Source organism: Hemitrygon akajei, chromosome 11, assembly GCF_048418815.1.
Source record: "Hemitrygon akajei chromosome 11, sHemAka1.3, whole genome shotgun sequence".
Lineage (NCBI taxonomy): Eukaryota > Metazoa > Chordata > Chondrichthyes > Myliobatiformes > Dasyatidae > Hemitrygon > Hemitrygon akajei.
The window spans coordinates 30,467,728-30,488,014 of record NC_133134.1 but is presented as its reverse complement, the minus strand read 5'-3'; the positions used below and the strand labels follow the sequence as shown (position 1 = coordinate 30,488,014).

General features: G+C 39.2%; 1 protein-coding gene across 1 annotated transcript in view; it reads right to left on the bottom strand.

The window, feature by feature from the left end:
• The window catches only part of LOC140735452 (transmembrane channel-like protein 5), a 123,877-nt gene that overhangs the window by 30,372 nt on the left and 73,218 nt on the right, over window positions 1–20,287 (bottom strand). The window contains exons 13-20 of the mRNA XM_073060544.1: window positions 14,126–14,295; window positions 13,522–13,597; window positions 13,267–13,364; window positions 12,772–12,867; window positions 12,603–12,678; window positions 4,079–4,212; window positions 1,299–1,466; window positions 377–455 (exon numbers count right to left, since the gene is read on the bottom strand). Coding sequence (XP_072916645.1) covers window positions 377–455; window positions 1,299–1,466; window positions 4,079–4,212; window positions 12,603–12,678; window positions 12,772–12,867; window positions 13,267–13,364; window positions 13,522–13,597; window positions 14,126–14,295 — 897 coding nt within the window. The remainder of the gene's footprint in view (window positions 1–376; window positions 456–1,298; window positions 1,467–4,078; window positions 4,213–12,602; window positions 12,679–12,771; window positions 12,868–13,266; window positions 13,365–13,521; window positions 13,598–14,125; window positions 14,296–20,287) is intronic.

Genomic DNA, 20,287 nt, shown 5'->3' with positions numbered 1-20,287 from the left:
ACAGGCATCCACTTTTCAAACAATCTGATGGCCATTATTGGAAATTTATATGGGATAATTTTGGAGTGGGACAAGCAGACCAGCTCATCTGTTATGGTCTTTGCTGTTGTTTAGACATTATTACTCATTGCCAAAACCTTTAGGTGAATAATAGCCAGTTAGGTAGAAAACAGGAGGAAAACCAACATCCCTGAACCAGCAGGCACCCAATAGCTTCAGGAGAGAAGAAGGTAAGATATATTTAAAAAAAAACAAATCACAGCTAAGGTTGGTCAGACACTGAGATTCTAAAAAGGAAACTAGAAATTTCAATTTAAAATTATGGTGTAGAAAAGTAAAAATACTTAAAAGGAATATGATAAAGTCTCAAACTTACATTAACAATACGCTCTTGTAAGAGTTTTGCCATCATTTTATGCCCATCTATAATTTGCCAATACAGATAGATAATAGCACTTGAAAAAAGAGAATAAAGAGTATTATTAATAGTGATATTTGCATTTAATTGTTCTGTGATACATATATAGTTGATTCATGTCTAGAACTACAAACACCATGGTATAGTGTAATTAAATTAAATTAGATACAAGTTGAGTGTAATTTGGCACCATATTATTAATCCATTGGTATAAACGTTTTGTTAATTTAGAGATGCAGTCATGCAACAATGGAAATGTAATTTAAAAGTCAAGACATAATTTGAATACCAAGCATTCTTATTACCCTCATAAAATAAACTTGATTCAGAATTAGAATCAGGTTTATTTTCACTGACACAGGTCATGAAATTCGTTGCTTTGTGGCAACAGCACAGTTTGGGCATAACAAATTATTATAAGTTACAATAAATATCAATAAATAAAGAATGCAAAAGAGGAATAGTGAGGTAGTGTTCATGGACAGTTCAGAAATCTTATGGCAGAGTGGAAGAAGAGTGGAAGAACATTGACTGTTCAGGCTCCCGTACCTCCTCCCTGATGGGAGTAGTGAGAAGAGGGCTTATCCAGAATAGAGGGTCATTAATAATGAATGCCACCTCTTGAGGCACCGCAATGATTAGGGCCTGTTGATTATGTGCTAATCATTTAAATTCTTGAGTAGAGCAGTTACCATAACAAACTGTAATGCAACTGGATGGAATGCCTCCTACGATGCATAGGTTATTGTTTGACTTTCAATCTGATTGCAATTAACAATATCAAACTCACCTTTGGATAGCTATAAGGAAGTTTTATGGATGCACAATTGATAACTCACTACAGGTTTATTTTATCATTGAATATGTACATCATACTTACAACACAATAACTGTTAAAATGAAGAAGAACAGCGGATTCACAAGCAATTTGTTGTAGATCCACCCAAGCCACTCTAGTTGATGAATTGGCTCATGAATAAATCTTGAAATGGAACTATAAGGGACACTTAATCCTCTAAAGGGGCCACAGAATTTAGAAGGCCTCAATCTGAAGAAGATATTACAAAATATATAATTAACAATACAGGAGACACAGAAATGATAATACACTGGTAAAATGCCCATTTTGGGCACAATGCATATTAAGGACTTCTTCAATGTACTTCTGATTTAACATAAGAAATAGGGCCCATCGAGCCTGCTCTGCCATTCAATAAGATCATGGCTGATCTGTCCGTAAACTCAGCTCCATCTACCTGCCTTTTCCCCATAACCCTTAATTCTCTTACTGTAAAAATCTATATCTAACTGTATCTTAAATATATTTAGTGAATAAGCCTCAATTGCTTCCCTAGGCAGAGAATTCCACAGATTCACCACTCTCTGGGAAAAACAGTTTCTCCTCATCTCTGTCCCTGAATCTTGAGGCAATGTTCCTTGGTTCTAGTCTCATCTACCAATGAAAACAAATTTCCTACTTCTATCTTATCTATCCCTTTCAGAATTTTGTATGTTTCTATAAGATTCCCTCTCATTCTTCCGAAGTCCAGAGAATATAGTCCCAAGTATAGTCCTCATAGGTTAACCCCTTCATCACTGGAAGCAACCTAGTGAACCTCCTCTGCACTGCCTCCAAAGCCAGTATATCTTTCTTCAAGTACGGAGACCAGAACTGCACACAGTACCCCAGATGCAGCCTCACCATATATACCTCCTGTATAGTTGCAGCATGACCTCCCTGCTCTTGAATTTAATCTACATTTTGACATATCACCTGCAAGTACAAATCAACAATATAATTATTCGTATCCAGACTTATTTATCACATGTACATTGAAACATACAGTGAAATGTGTCATTTGGATTAACCAACACACCCAAGGATGTGATGGGGGCAGCCCGCAAGTGCAGCCGCACATTCTGGCGCCAACACAGCACACCCACAGCGTTCAGCAGAGGAGCACAGAACACAGCACAACAGAACATGCCAAGTGACAAAACAACAGCAGCTAGATAAGCCCTGTTCCTCCTTCCCATCCACCCACGCGTATACACATCCTCTAGATCCAGCGGACTCGTGACCCTTGACTTCTTCATTGGACTTGCAGAGATTCGAGATGGGGGTTCAGTCATTGAGCCTTGGCTTCTGGACTTATGTTTATTAAGTAAGAGTTGAATTACTTCTTAACTACCTTGAACTCTTACCTCTGTCTTCATCATTTATATCATAAGTATCATGAAAAGAAACATCAGCTTGATCATACTTTGCTGTGAAAATATTGAGATTGTTTTTGGAGTGTTTTGTTGTAGATTTCCAGCATCAACAGCTTCTCTCTTGTATGTCCATATTGAGACTCATGGTGTTTTCCATTACTCATAGACAAATGAAATTTCAGACTGATGTGCAGTTAAGTCAATATCCACAAACGACTGTCAGAATTGATAAAGCTGATAGCACTGTAAAGACAGCATTTTGCTGTTTGGCACACACTAACTTATTTTCAGAGCTGCTGTTGCCACAGTTGTACAACAGATATAAAGTAATTTTGCCAGACAGTCTTCACACTAGCTAATTGTCATTTTCAGATTTTTGTGCATTGTACTAAAATTATCACCTTCCTCTGAGACAGTCAGACCTTGCTACTTTAAAATCTGTACATCTATCATAATGAATAGTTTGAGCCAGGTAGAATATGAGTTTTTAAGTGTTGTACTTGCACCAGGAATACACTCAAGGGTGAATACTGCACTTGGAGAGGAGATTAGTAATTATGGATTCAAGAATTATAATATTTATTAGAAGAAAAATAACAATACCAAAATGTAAATGCTAGAAACTTGAAATATAAACAGAGTTACACAGAACCACACAAGATACATGGGGCAGAGTATTTATCCACACAATCCATGAATTGTAAAATGTAAGACCAGAGATTGGCTGTGTCTAACAGCAATCTAACTAGTCCGTTCTCCTACACTCTCTCCATAGCTCTGCAATTTTTCTTCCCTTTCAGATACTGATTCAGCTGTCTTTTGAGTGTTATCCTGCAGCCCAATTCAGACCATAACTACTCACTGCATAAAAAAATCGTTCCTCGTGCCACTCTTTGTTCTTTCATTTTACTTTCCCAAAGAAGTTCTGAACCTCACTAATTTAGTTGTTCTCCTTTTGATTAAAGGAAATTAAAATTCAGTGAAAAGGAGTGAGAATCAAATGAAACTAAAGTCTGAGATGGATAAAAATGACCTATTGCCACTTTAATAGTTGCCTAATAAAGGAGGTCAAAAGCCTAATACCATTCAATGAAAGCTTTCTCCCCATTCCTCCGTTAAATAAAGGCAGCTGGTGTAATGCTGTGCACATCATTCTCTTTCACAGCATTCCTTATTATAAAAGTAACTGGAATAACATGGCAAGGACACGGACTGTGCTTGAAAATTTAATAATTGTAGCTAAATTATTTCTTTTTAAGCCAAGCAGAACTGTCCAGGACACAAATGAATCCATGATATTAGGCAAAAAAGAAATATCTCTATCAGACCATTCCCCTTTCCTTTTGTTTATAGGCACATTATTAATTAAAGAGTACAGCAAACCTCCAGAAAATATATCAATAATGCTAATCTCACTATATTTGGTTAAAAAAAAGTGCAACCTACCTCCACACAGTTATGCCTATCAGGCAAAGAACCCCAATAAAAGCAGGAAAGAACAACAGGAAAATGAAGATTGTTGTCATGTGGGAAGCTCGCCAAGCCATGCGAGGTGGTTGACAATTCATCATTAGGCTAACCTGAACACAAAGTTACAACAGAAGAGAACATTCATTGTGAATGTAGTCATGTTATTTCCAAACTATTGTTAGTATACAAAGAAATGTTACTTTTAATAATAATTGCAGCTGTTAACACAGGCAAATGGAGTTCAAACCAGCAAAGTATAAAGTGATTCAGTTTGGAAAATCAAACTTGAAAGCAGAACACAGGGTTAATGGCAGGCAGGATTCTTAGCATTGTGGAGAAACAGAGGGATTTTGGGGTCTACATCTATAGATCCCTCAAATTCCCACTTAAGTTGACTGGGTTGTTAACAAAGCATACGGTGGTGCTGTCTTTTAGTCAGGGGATTGAGTTCAAAAGCTGCAAGATACTGTAGCCCTATAAAACCCTGGTTAGACCACATTTGAATATTGTGTTCTGGTTACCTTAGTATGTATGGGAAGGCTGCAGAAGCTTTAGAGAAGTTGCAGAAGAGATTTACCAGGAAGCTGCCTGAATTAGAGAGCATGTCTTAAATGGATAAGTTGAGCAAACTAAGGCTTTTTTCTCTGGAGCAAAGGAGGATGAGAAGTGACTCGATAGAGGTTTATAAGATGATAAGAGGCATAGATTGAATGGATAGCCAGAGACATTTTCCCAGGGTGGAAGTAAGATATAATAATTTTAAGGTGATTTGAGGAAAGTATAGGAGAGATGTCAGAAGTAAGTTTTTTTTTACATATAGAGTAGTGAGAGCACTAAATGTCTTTCTAACGGTTGTGGTAGAGACAGATACTGTACATTATCTGTACCTAAGAAACTCTTAGGTAGATATGTGGATGTTAGAAAAATGATGGGCGATGTAGGAGGGAAGGGTGGATTGACCTTAGAATTGGCTGGCATAACATCGTGGGCCAAAGGGCTTTTTACTGTGCTGTAAAGTTCTATGTTATAATTATAAAACTATATATATGCCAACTTTCATAAAGACTTTTTCCACAGTTAGCAACAATTAAGCATTTTATGATATCTTGATTAAGAAAAAAAATAAGCAGCTCCACAATTTCAAGACATGTACAGTTGAGAATATTTACATGTTAAACTGGATTGTGCATTGTTTTAGAAATTACACTAAGAGTCTAGTAATCTTTCAGATATTGAAGCCACTTATGTCAATTGAGACACTACAAAGTAGAATTGTATCATCAGTCTCCTGTGTTGAAGTTTAACTTAACACTGGTTGTGCATTGCTTTCCATTTCTTGAATTAGGTCACTTAAAGTTAATGGAAACAAGTTTCAGAAGCAGAAGGCAGCACAGTGCCATTCAAACTCTCAAGTCCGCTCTACTAATTAATAAGTTTATGATTGATCTCACTGTAACTCAACTCCAAATTTCTATCTAGTCAAGATAGTTTTTCATTCCCTAATTACTAAATATTCATTGTCTCAAAAATATTTAACAACTACTACCACTGCCCTTTGTAGAAGAGTACTGGCATTTGCTTCATATGCCTTAAATGAGGACCAAATTAAATTAAAATTCTAGAAAGAATAAATATGACATTTTTCTAGCAGTTATGTAACAAAGGTGGAAAAAAGCCTAATATCTTTTCATTGAAAGCTTTCTCATCATCCTTCTGATAAACACTGACATCCGGTTTAATGCTGTTGACATCATTCTGTTTCAGAGCATTCCTAGTTATTGATGCAACTGGAATAATCCAGCAGGGATATTTAAACAGTAGCCGATAGATCTAGTTTTTTTGCACTACTTATTTAATTTACCTATATATATATATATATATATATATATATATATATATATATATATATATATATATATATATATATATATACACACACACACACACACTTACTGTAATTCAGTTTTTATGTACTGCAATAAATTGCTGCACAAAAACAAATTTCACAACAATACTCAAGATAATAAACTTGATTCTGATTCTGCCAGAAAGCAGCATCCTACATTAGAGCATTCAGTATCCAATCTTTCAATCAAGTCCCATCTCACTCTTATAAAATCTAGATATAAGCCTAGCTGTTCAGCCTCTCCTATGATAATCTGGTTTTTCAGATATTAGTCTAATTAACCTTCCCAGAACTTCTTTCTGTGTATTAATATCCTTTCTTAAAGGAAGAATCAACACAATACATAGTTCTTCAAATGAAGTTTCATCAATAACCATTCATAAACTCAATATTTTCATAAAATAAAAACAGAAATGACTGAGAAAAATCAACATGTTCTGCATCATCTAAATGAAGAGAATAGGTTAATGCTTCAGATCTTCCATCAGAACTCCTATTTTCATTTTGAATTCTCTCTGCAATAAATAATGAAGTTCTGTTAGCTTCCCTACATTCTTGCTGCGTTTGTATACCAGTTTTTTGAATTTATGTGTTAGGACAACCCAATTGCTTTATATCTCAGAGCTCAAGTTTTGGCAGTTGGACTGTGCAATCAAGTCAATCAAGATTTGAATAGCTCAGACTCAGCAGAAAGCAGCTGATTGGGCAATCGAGGTCAGTTGACCAAGCAGTCTGAAAAGCTCAAACAAATAGAGGGGTAGCTCAAGCAGAGTGGCCTGTGGAAAGTGGCCAGGCCAGTGAAGGAGTGGAGATTTGAGGCTTTGATGAGAAGAGGCGGAGGATGAATTTCTTCCCAGTTAGTCTTTGCAATGCCTCCTGAGATGGTGATGTGTTTCTCCTGAGATGTGGCAGTCTTGGGGGAACTCCTCTCTCCTGCAGAGTCACATCTGCCAGAAGTGCTTGTGGCTGGGCAATCTAGAAGACTGTGTGAGGAATCTGGAGCAGCAGCTGGATGACCTTCGACTCATAAGAGAGAATGAGGCAGTCATAGATGAGAGCTACAGGGAGGTAATCACACCTAGGCTGCAGGAAGCAGGTTGTTGGGCGACAGTCTGAAGGGGGAAAGCGAAGGAGAGTAGACAGGTAGTGCAGAGCACTCCTGTAGCCATTCCCCTGAGTAATAAGTTTACCGTCCTGGATGCTGTTGGTGAGGACGACCGACCAGGTGTGAGCCACGGTGGCAGGGCCTCCGGCACTGAGTCTGACCCTGTAGTGCAGAAGGATGGGACGGAGAAGAGGAGAGCTGTTGTCATTGGAGACTCTATAGTCAGGGGAGCAGACAGGAGATTTTGTGGACGTGAGAAGGACACCCGCATGGTTTGTTGCCTCCTGGGTGCCAGGGTCCAGGATGTCTCTGACCGGGTGCATGACATACTGTTACGAGAAGGAAAGCAACCAGAAGTTGTGATACATGTTGGTACCAACGACATAGGCAGGAAGAGGGATGAGGTCCTGAAGTGTGAGTTTCGGGAACTAGGCAGAAGGCTGAAGAATAGGACCTCAAGGGTGGCGTTCTCAGGATTGCTGCCAGTACTACGTGATAGTGATGGTAACAATTGGAGGAGATGGCAGTTGAATGCGTGGCTGAGGAGTTGGTGCAGGGCGCACGGTTTTAGATTTTTGGATCATTGGGATCTCTTCTGGGGAAGGTGGGACCTGTACAGATTGGATGGGTTGCACCTGAACTCGAGGGGGAGCAATATCCTTGCTGGTAGGTTTGCTAGCATGGTTCGGGAGGGTTTAAACTAATTTGCAAGGGGGTGGGACCCAGAGCGATAGAGCAGTGAAAGAAGTGCATGGAGTAAAGCCAGATGTAACATATAGAGAGGCTTTGATGAAAAAGAAGCAGAATAAAGGGTGTAAAGGTAGTAAGGTAGAAGGGCTAAAGTGTGTGTACTTCAATGCAAGAAGCATCAGGAACAAAGGTGATGAACTGAGAGCTTGGATACATACATGGAATTATGATGTAGTGGCCATTACGGAGACTTGGCTGGCACCAGGGCAGGAATGGGTTCTCAACGTTCCTGGATTTCAGTGCTTTAAAAGGGATAGAGAGGGGGGGAAGGGGAGGAGGGGTGGCATTACTAGTCAGGGATACTATTTCGGCTACAGAAAGGGTGGATAATGTAGCAGGATCCTCTTTTGAAACAGTAGAAGTCAGGAACAGGAAGGGAGCAGTTACTCTACTGGGGGTATTCCATAGGCCCCCTGGTAGCAGCAGAGATACCGAGGAGCAGATTGGGAGGCAGATTTTGGAAAGGTGCAAAAATAACAGGATTGTTATCATGGGTGACTTTAACTTCCCTAATATTGATTGGCACTTGATTAGTTCCAAGGGTTTAGATGGGGCAGAGTTTAAGTGTGTCCAGGATGGATTCCTGTCACAGTATGTTGACAGGCTGACTAGGGGGAATGCCATACTAGATCTAGTATTAGGTAACGAACCGGGTCAGGTCACAGATCTGTCAGTGGGTGAGCATCTTTGGGACAGTGATCACTGCTCCCTGGCCTTTAGCATTATCATGGAAAAGGATAGAATCAGAGGACAGGAATTTTTTTAATTGGGGAAGGGCAAATTATGAGGGTATAAGGCTGGAACTTGCGGGTGTGAATTGGGATGATGTTTTCGCAGGGAAATGTACTATGGACATGTGGACGATGTTTAAGGATCTTTTGCAGGATGTTAGGAATAAATTTGTCCCAGTGAGGAAGATAAATAATGGTAGGGTGAAGGAACCATGGGTGACAAGTGAAGTGGAAAATCTAGTCAGGTGGAAGAAGGCAGCATACATGAGGTTTAGGAAGCAAGGATCAGATGGGTCTATTGAGGAATATAAGGTAGTAAGAAAGGAGCTTAAGAAGGGGCTGAGGAGAGCAAGAAGGGGGCATGAGAAGGCCTTGGTGAGTAGGGTAAAGGAAAACCCCAAAGCATTCTTCAATTATGTGAAGAACAAAAGGATGACAGGAGTAAAGGTAGGACCGATTAGAGATAAAAGTGGGAAGATGTGCCTGGAGGCTGTGGAAGTGAGCAAGGTCCTCAATGAATACTTCTCTTCAGTATTCACCAATGAGAGGGAACTTGATGACGGTGAGGACAATATGAGTGAGGTTGATGTTCTGGAGCATGTTGATATTAAGGGAGAGGAGGTGTTGGAGTTGTTAAAATACATTAGGACGGATAAGTCCCCGGGGCCTGACGGAATATTCCCCAGGCTGCTCCATGAGGCAAGGGAAGAGATTGCTGAGCCTCTGGCTAGGATCTTTATGTCCTCATTGTCCACAGGAATGGTACTGGAGGATTGGAGGGAGGCGAATGTTGTCCCCTTGTTCAAAAAAGGTAGTAGGGATAGTCCGGGTAATTATAGACCAGTGAGCCTTGCGTCTGTGGTGGGAAAGCTGTTGGAAAAGATTCTTAGAGATAGGATCTATGGCATTTAGAGAATCATGGTCTGATCAGGGACAGTCAGCATGGCTTTGTGAAGGGCAGATCGTGTCTAACAAGCCTGATAGAGTTCTTTGAGGAGGTGACCAGGCATATAGATGAGGGTAGTGCAGTGGATGTGATCTACATGGATTTTAGTAAGGCATTTGACAAGGTTCCACATGGTAGGCTTATTCAGAAAGTCAGAAGGCATGGGATCCAGGGAAGTTTGGCCAGGTGGATTCAGAATTGGCTTGCCTGCAGAAGGCAGACGGTTGTGGTGGAGGGAGTACATTCAGATTGGAGGGTTGTGACTAGCAGTGTCCCACAAGGATCTGTTCTGGGACCTCTACTTTTCGTGATTTTTATTAACGACCTGGATGTGGGGGTAGAAGGGTGGGTTGGCAAGTTTGCAGATGACACAAAGGTTGGTGGTGTTGTAGATAGTGTAGAGGATTGTCGAAGATTGCAGAGAGACATTGATAGGATGCAGAAGTGGGCTGAGCAGTGGCAGATGGAGTTCAACCCGGAGAAGTGTGAGGTGGTACACTTTGGAAGGCCAAACTCCAAAGCAGAGTACAAAATAAATGGCAGGATACTTGGTAGTGTGGGCCACACTTGGAGTACTGTGTCCAGTTCTGGTCACCTCACTACAGGAAGGATGTGGAAGCATTGGAAAGGGTACAGAGGAGATTTACCAGGATGCTGCCTGGTTTAGAGAGCATGGATTATGATCTGAGATTAAGGGAGCTAGGGCTTTACTCTTTGGAGAGAAGGAGGACGAGAGGAGACATGATAGAGGTGTACAAGATATTAAGAGGAATAGATAGAGTGGACAGCCAGTGCCTCTTCCCCAGGGCACCACTGCTCAGTACAAGAGGACATGGCTTTAAGTTAAGGGGAGGGAAGTTCAAGGGGGATATTAGAGGAAGGTTTTTCACTCAGAGTGGTTGGTGTGTGGAATGCATTGCCTGAGTCAGTGGTGGAGGCAGATACACTAGTGAAGTTTAAGAGACTACTAGACAGGTATATGGAGGAATGTAAGGTGGGGGGGGGGCAGTTATATGTGAGGCAGGGTTTGAGGGTCAGCACAACATTGTGGGGTGAAGGGCCTGTAATGTGCTGTACAATTCTATGTTCTATGTTCAAGAATCTCTCACTATTTCAATAATACACTATTTTTGGTTAATTTCCCATGCCAAAATGGAGAATTTCTCCATTTCCTATATTATACCATATTTGCCAGACTTTGCCCATTCACTTAACTCTCTAATCCTGCAGTAGCTTCATGTCCTCTTTGCGACTTAATTTCATACTAGACTTATTATTATTAGCATATTTAATAATCATACCTTTTGTTCCTTAATCAAAATTATTTAAAAACAATACACTTGTAAAAGTTGAGGTCCCAGCACCATCTCTCTGGCAAATTACTCTTTCCATCTTACGATCCTAGACCCACTTGTGTCTTAATTTCCTGTAGCCAGTCAATCTTCTATTCAAGCCAATGTGTTACCACGGCCTTTCATTTTCCCAGTATTTGATATAGCCTCGTATTTGGAATTGAATTCCGCAAAACTCATTTTGACTTTGCCCAAATACCCTGTAATCTCTCTTCTCCCCTCTCCCACTGGACAGAAGATACAAAAGCCTGAAAACATGTACCATCAGGCTGAAGAATAGCTTCTATCCCACTGTTAGCAGACTCTTGAATGGACCTTTTGCGTGATCAAATGGACTCTTGACCTCACAATCTACCTCATTATGATTTTGTATTTATCATTTACATGCACTGCACCTTTTCAGTAGATTTTGCACTTTACTCTGCCTTATTATTTTACCTTATTCTAGTTCAATGCACTGTGTAATGATTTGACCAGTATGAAAGACAAGCTTTTCGCTGTATCTTGATATATGTGAAAATAATAATAAAAAAAACAATACTTTGTGGGCCAAAGGGCCTGTATTGTGCTGTAGGTTTTCTATGTTCCTATACCAAACATAATGCCTTAATAATAGTTTCCAACATTTGTCCTATGACATATATTAAGCTAATTTGACCTTCTGTTTTCTGCTGTATCTCCCTTTTATGAGTACAGTGTATGGTGAAGATAACTGAACAACAGTTGAACATGTTGTCCACAGCTGTCCATTCTTCACTATGTGCTCTTACTCACTTCTAATGAGAGTATTACTTGGTAAAAACTCATCTATCTGCTTTCTATTCTAGCAAAATGCAAGAGTCCAAACAATTGTGCCACCCATACAATGCACAATGAGAAAGTACATTCTTTGCGGAAGTAATTTCCTCTAAAATGATTGTCCCACTGGACCACCTCCTGAGAGGGAACTGAAGGTATAGATATGAATTGTAACTTGCAATATAATACTATTCACAAATTAATTTCAGCCACCATGGGCATTAAATCAACAAGATGTGAGAGTTGAGTATCATGTAGGTTGATGCTATTTAATTCTATCACTAGTTATGGTAGTTGGGAAGATATTAACATGCATTGGATAACTATTGGATGAAGGTGGTTGAAGCATCACATCCAATTTTCTGCCATTCGTTCCTATTCTGTGCTCCCTGCTCCTGTACTGAGGGATTAAAATCTATTACAGACTGACAGCACAGGAATGAATCATGAAAGTGGCGTCTCACTACTGCCACTAATCTCTAATCAAGTCTTCACTTCAGTCTTTACTTCACTGATGAGATTCTTCCTGCCAAGTAACTCCCTGCAAACCGCTTCTGACTTCAGCAACACATCTTTACCAGAACCAAAGGCTGCACTTCAATCCACCAATTTCTACTGTTGAGTTCATAGCTCCAAAATCCACAGGAAATAAGAACATTTGTGCAGAGTCCTGTTCAACAACAGAATTGAAATCTACTCATGTAAATGATCATCACTCACACTCACACTGATTGGTCGGAATGCTTGAAGTATAACTGCAACACAATGGCTAGGTTAAACATCATTACAGGCCGCCTGGATTACTTCCTCCACCCTGCATGTTGAGAAATTTAAATCCAGGCTGCAATTTTTTACAGAAGCCACAGTTCCAAATAGTTATAATAAATTGTAATATTGAACTATCTACCATACCCTTTTAACGTGAAATGTAATGAAGAACTTAATGATCTGTATTGATGGTAAAAGAGGCGCAAAGAAAAGTCCAACCCTAAAAATAAAATAAACAAAAGATATTGGTAAATACAGAATACTGAGTGTGTCTAACGTGATACACTTTTTGAAAATATCTCATACTACTTACCATCCAAGTGTTTGTGCGTGGATTAATGCTAATACATTCCTTGCAATGTCAAATTCTGGTATTCCAAGTTTCGTGTAGCAATATCTCCCTATGATGCTAAAACAATTTCAGAAAGTAATAGTTGGTATTCCATTAAAATCACTGATTGCTATGCCATTCCATGTTACTTCAAACATTACCATAAAATATTCAGTACGTTACAGTATAATTAACTGAGGCTCGAGAGGTGATAAGGCTGGTAGGTGATGATTGGAATGTAGGTGGAGAGGGGATAATGAACAATTATATTGTGACTTTGCTAACATGAACAGTGTGAATCAGTACTGCTGATATTAGATGGGGGAGAGGGTGTGTAGAGCTGGAAGGGGCTGAGCGGATAAGTAGGCAAGGAAAAATAGTTTTAGGCTTTATCTATCTTAAAAATAATATTTAATTACAGGATCAAAACTATTAATATTTCAAGCATAACAATACTTTTCAAACCTCAGGGCATACCTTCGAATGAATTCCCCAAAGAAGGAACTGAATAAGGAGAAGATAAAATCAGTCACTACAAGCCGGTAGAGATCTTGGCCTACGAAAGTTTCCCAACACTGTTAATCAAACAAATGTCACACTTGAATTGAAATTTTGATAGATTGTCTTTATAACTCAAATATTTGTAGACAGAACAAGAGTTATCTTATGTTTAGTTATGAATCGGATTTTAGTTAGAATGGCAAATCATAGAAAATGCATCATGAAACATACCTCCATTGAATCTGCTACTATCACCAGCCAATAGTAACACAAAACTCCAGTTATTGACATCTTCAGCAAAACGTTTCTGCATGAAGAAGTTAATACATTCGTTATTTGTCAACTTCATACTACTGCACCTTGATTTCTGATTCATTCATTTCATTCCTATTAAATGAAAAAGTATGGAGGCCTCCTTGACTCATGCTCTCGGTATTTATTGCTTATTTATTTATAGTATTACTACTTTTTTCCCCTCTTTTTGTATTTGGAGTTTGTTGTCTCTTGCACGTTGGTTGTTGACCATCCTGTTGGGTGCGGACTTTCATTGATTCTATTATGTTTCTTGTATTTATGTGCTTGCCCGCAAGGAAATAAATCTCAGGGTTCTATATGGTGACATGTAAGTTCTTTGATAATAAATTTACTTTGAACTTTGTGTCTTTCTCCACAGCTGCTGCCTGACCTGGAGAATATTTCCAGCATTTATTGCTAATGTATTAAGCAATTGCTTTTAAAACATTTACTAAAATTGACAAGAAGTCAGACAGTCCTGTTTTTAATGTTATTTTCCAAGGCAATTTTAACACATGTGAGTTACTTAATGAAAAAGTACCTTATAATAAGAACATATATCTCATGCCATGGGTACTTGAATCTTTCCATAAGGCCAAGGAAAGAGAAGAACAATGGTATAAATAAATTGATGCTTGCCACCAGAAAAGGCAAAAAGAGTGTCGATGCCTGCTTTTGCAGTTCTTCCTTGTTTGGATCTTTTTGAATAATCTGTAAAAATATAAATTAAATGACTTTATTTTGCATTTTTATATGTTCCATATTCAGATTCATTTATCGATTTATCACATATACATGAAAACATATGCGCTAACACCAACACTACCAGCCCGCAAGTGTCACCATGCATTCCAGAGGCAACAATACAAGCAACAACAAGAACACAACAGCAGTAACAAAACAAAACAACAACAAAATATTATGCCTTATGAGAATAGGTTGAGCGAACTTGGCCTTTTTTCCTTGGAGTGACGGAGGATGAGAGGTGGCCTGATAGAGGTGTATAAGATGATGAGAGGCATTGATTGTGTGGATAGTCAGAGGCTTTTTCCCAGAACTGAAATGGCTAGCATGAGAGGGCACAATTTTAAGGTGCTTGGAAGAAGGTACAGAGGAGATGTCAGGGGTAAGTTTTTTACGTAGAGAGTGGTGAGTGCGTGGAATGAGCTGCCAGCGACGGTGGTGGAGGTGGATATGATAGGGTCTTTTAAGAGTCTCCTGGATAGGTACATGGAGCTTAGAAAAATAGAGGGCAATGGGTAACCCTATTTAATTTCTCAGGTAAGGACATGTTCAGCACAGCTTTGTGGGCCATAGGGCCTGTATTGTGCTGTAGGTTTTCTATGTTCTATGTTTCTAATATAGCCCCTTTTCACCCTTCCACCCACCTACCCACATACACACAAAAGGGCTCCAAGCTTCCAGCCTCCAGACCCTGGCCTGGACTCACAGATATCAGACCTTGGATTTCCAGACTTTCTGATCCAGGGGCTTCAACCATCAGGTCTTGATTTCTGGACTCGCCAACTTCAGACTTAGAACTTCAGGCTTCGACCTTTTGTTTTGACTCCGGGATTTGCAGATCATGGGAATTTAAACTCCAGGCCTTGAACTCCAAAATTGCACAAGCTTCCAACCTTAATACTTTCCAACCTGGGTGGTTGTCGCTGGCCCAGACTTATAGACATCAGGCAAGGATTTATAGGCTCGCTGACTTCAGTCTTTGACCTTTGAGTTTCAACTCCACAAACCTATTATTCCAGGACTCAGCAGCCCTCAACTACGTCCTCAGGGCTTGCTGATCTGACATCCATCCATGGGAATCACTGGCCTTCTACCATGAAGCTCTCTAAATTGGATTTCAGCTTCTCTCCCTGATTCTTCATCTACTGCTTCTAACCTATAACTCCCTCATCCCTGTCCCTAAACCCTAACTTCCATGCACTCCCTCCAAAACCATCTGTGACAACCTAAGACCAACTAAGTCTGAACCATAACTTGGACAGAGACTGCAGCTCTGTGCCATCTTGACCAGATGAATTGGAATACTCTTACATATTGTACAATTCTGCATCTTAAAATTATGATCTGAATGCATCTTGAGGTTCTCGTACATCTAAGCTCCTAGTCGTTAGTGCATAGATTAAACTTTAATTGAAATAATTTCCATTGAGCACATACTAAAGGTCAGCTCAGTTGCAGGGTCCTTTCTTCCTCCTTCCCATTAGCAGGCAATAATCTGTATTCATGCTGCTATTTTTATATATTTCCAGCCTTTCCATGAAATACATAGTAGGTAGTACAGGAATTCAGAGGATTGTCAACCACCCAATAGGCCAGGAGTTCCCAACCTGGGGTCCATGACTCCTCAGTTAATGGTAAAGCTCCATGCCATTAGAAAGTTTGTGAACCCCTGCAACAGGTCTGTGTTAAGGCTCCTACAATCCTATAACCATCTTACTACCAGTTTATTATGGTTAATCTAACAAGGTCAGAGCATTGTACAGATTCCTGCACATACATTGCAGAGTTCCTGGGTGTTGATATCTCTAAGGGTCTAATCTGGGCCCAACATATCGATGCAGCTAGAAAGAAAATACAACAGCAGCTATATTTCATTAGGAGTTAGAAGAGGAGATTTGCTAGGTCACCAAACTCTCTATCAAATTTCGACAGATATACCGTGGAGAGCATTCTAACTGGCTGCATCACTGTCTGGAATGGGGGAGGTGGACTACTGCACAGGATTGAAATAAGCTGCTGAGAGTTGTAAACTTAGTCAGCTCCATCATGGGCATCAGTTGCTGTAGTATCCAGGACATCTTCTAGAAATGATGCTCAAAAAGGCTGTGTCCACCATTAAGGACCCCCATCATCCATGTCATGCCTTGTTCTCATTGCTACCGTCTCATTGCTAAGGTACACTCTCCGCTGAACATTGACGGCTCCTCCATTGAGATCGTTAAGAGCACCAAATTTCTTGGTGTTCACCTGGCAGAGGATCTCACCTGGTCCCTCAACACCAGCTCCATAGCAAAGAAAGCCCAGCAGCATCTCTACTTTCTGCAAAGGCTGAGAAAAGTCATTCTACCACCCCCCCCCCCCCCATCCTCATCACATTCTACAGAGGAGGTATTGAGAGCATCCTGAGCAGATCCATCACTTCCTGGTTTGGGAATTGCACCGTCTCGGATCGTAAGACTCTGCAGCGAATAGTGAGGTCAGCTGAGAAGATCATTGGGGTCTCTCTTCCCACCATTACAGACATTTACACCACATGCTGCACCTGCAAAGCTAACAGCATTGCGAAGGACCCCACGCACCCCTCATACAAACTCTACTCCCTCCTGCCATCTGGTAAAAGGTACCCAAGCATTTGTGCTCTCACGACCAGACTGTGCAACAATTTCTTCCCCCAAGCCATCAGACTCCTCAATACCCAGAGTTTAGACTGACACCTACATCATTTATTATTATATTGAAATTTGTCCTCTCTGTGCCTATTGTCTTGTTTATTATTTATTAATTTATTAATTAATTATTGTACTGCCCTGCACTGGTTTGTGCACTTTATGTAGTCCTGTGTAGGCCTGCAGTCTAGTTAGTTTTTGTGGGGTTTTTTTGCATAGTCTAGTGTAGCCTTGAGTTGTCTCACATAGTCTAGTGTAGTTTTGTGTTGTTTCATGTAGCATCATGGTCCTGGAGGAATGGTGTTTCATTTTTACTGTGTACTGTACCAGCAGTTTATGGTCGAAATGACAATAAAAAGCAACTTGATTTGACTTGAGAAGCTTGAAAGCACGCACTCAATGATTCAGGGACAGCTTCATCCCCTCTGCCCTTTGATATCTGAATGGACATTGCACTCATGAACACTATCTCACGACATTGCTGTTTCTATTTTTGCACTAATTTAGCTATTTTATATACCGGTATATATATATATATATACACACACTGTAATTCAAGTATTTTTTTCTATTATTATGTATTGCATTGTATTGTTGCTGCAAAGACAACAAATTTCACAATATATACCGGTGATATTAAACCTGATTTGATTCTGCTACCGACTTCTTCCTCTCATTTAATTCAGATATTTTCCAGTAACTATGCTCTGTGAGTTTTTGAGGTTATCTGCCTTTTATTCTGTACTACAATCCAATTCCACACAGCAATGCTATTTATTAAATGATTCAGTTTGGTTTCCTTCTGCATTATTCCCTTAGCCTATTGTTAAGAATATAAAACAGTACAGACCTTCGGCTGATGATGTTGTGCTGACCTTTTAACCTACTCCAAGATCAATGTAACCCTTCTCTCCCATATAGATAGATAGATAGATACTTTATTCATCCCCATGGGGAAATTCAACTTTTTTTCCAATGTCCCATACACTTGTTGTAGCAAAACTAATTACATACAATACTTAACTCAGTAAAAAATATGATATGCATCTAAATCACTATCTCAAAAAGCATTAATAATAGCTTTTAAAAAGTTCTTAAGTCCTGGCCCTCCTTTAGTTTTCATTCATGTGCCTATCTCTTAAATGTCCCCGATGTATCTGCCTCTACTGCCACACCTGGCAGTGCATTCCATGCACCCACAGCTCTCTGCGTAAAACCTATTTCTGACATCTCCCCTATACTTTCCTCCAATTATCTTAGAAGTAAGTCCTCCCATATTAGCTATTACCACCCTGGGAAAAGGGTGCTGTCTGTCTACTATAGCCATGTTTCTTATCATCTTATGCACATCTATCACATCACTTCTCACCCTTCTTTGCTCCAAAGAGAGAAGTGCAAGATTGCCCAACCTTTTGTCATTATCCAGGCAGCATTCTGGTAAATCTCTGCACCCTCCCTAAAGCCTCCACAACCTCCCTATAATGAAGCAAATAGTTAGGTTCTCAATTTTCCTGCTTTTTTTATTTCATCCTGAGGGTCTGGAAGGGAAATTATACCGAGAAAACAATTGTGTTGCAAATTTATGTTATTTTTAAACCCAAGATCTTTTTAACTATTTAACCATAAATGCAAAGGGCTACCAATACATTTCTAACTAAATTTCAAAGCAAGTGCATCTTTGTAATTTATTCTGAAGATGCAGGAAATAATGATCATGGCATCCCAAGATGCCTTGAGAAAGCATAAAGCCTTTCACTTTCTGAGTTAATCATATGGTCAGAAGAGTTCTGTGCTAGCAACTTCCTTTCCTCCGAAAATCATCACTGAACTACTTACGATTTAATGGCAAGCAGAACCATTTATAGTAGTAATTTTTAGTGTCCTCCCCAAAATACCCATATTTATTTAATTTGATTTTAATATTTTCAACTTGTAGGAACTCTACCACATAAAATCACTTCAGCAAAAAAGAACTAATATTTTCTTTTTCCGAGTTTCCTGATATCTTATTCAAAGATTTGGAGAGTATACATATCATAGAATATTTCCCACATTTCACTTCACTGCAGCTATCTGTAAGGCACATTACTTGTTTAAAATCATGCCTGTTAAGTTTTTACCCAAAAGTATTTTTAAGTTTTAAAAACCCATGAAATGTGTTTTTGAAAAATCCTCTGATCCAAATTGCCTATATTACTCCTAGCAACTACGGTAATCTAAACATTATAGAAAAATGCCGGTCAATTTCAAATTTCCCAATAAGAATCCAATGTTTCTAAATTTGGCACATTTCAACTTTTATTTCTGATGCACTCCACATTTAATAAAGTCTTCCTCTGCTTTCCCTCTAATTTTGTAGAGTCACATAACAGAAAAATATTCCATTTGCCCCACACATCCATGTTGATCATTTTGCCCATCTACATTAATCCCATCCATTTGTACTTTGCCTGTATCCATCTATGGCTTGCCTATTTAACAGCCTACCTAAAGCCTCTCAAACATAGTAATTATATCTGATTCAATCATTTCCTCTGAGAGCACATCCGGTTATCATATTGGTCTCTATGTCAAAACCTTCTCCCCAGATGACCATTAAAACTCCTTCCTCTCACTGTAAACCTATAAAGTTAATCTTTCCATGTCACATGGTAGTTCCTGTTGAATTGGTACTATTGAAAAGTGATTAAGACTGCATCTCTGATTTGGCTTCATTAATATCTAAATTTCAGACTTTCATAAGGTAATTAAAAATGTTAATCTTTATGATAGAGTTCAATCAATTTCACTTAGTGTAATGACTAAAGAATGTTAAATATTGAAAATAATTTATCTGCAGTTCTCTTTGAGCAAAACAACTATAGCCATACATTTTCTACATACTCACTCTCCATAATCTAGATGTTTGGTTCTGCTTTTCTGTTCTACCTGTCAGTGAACTCTCTGCAGACTTTTGCATGGTTGAAACAAAATCTTCCCCAAATTTCAGGTCCTGAGTTAACCAATTTAGCCAGGATTGAAAGTGCACTTGCTTTCCTAAATACTCTATGCAAACCGTTTTACCAGCTCTGTATATGTGATACCAGAGTTGCTAAGGCAGAAAGAAAATATTGATTAATAGTTCATATATCTTCATGACGGTTCTGCAAAATTTCCATATAAAAACTGCCTAATACACTTGCTGACAAACTACAGAATCTGCACACAACATGCAGGAAAATATTGTAGAGTTTCAATAAGTACGTGAAAATGTTTTTAAAAAATGCTGCAGATACTGGAAATCCAAAATAAAA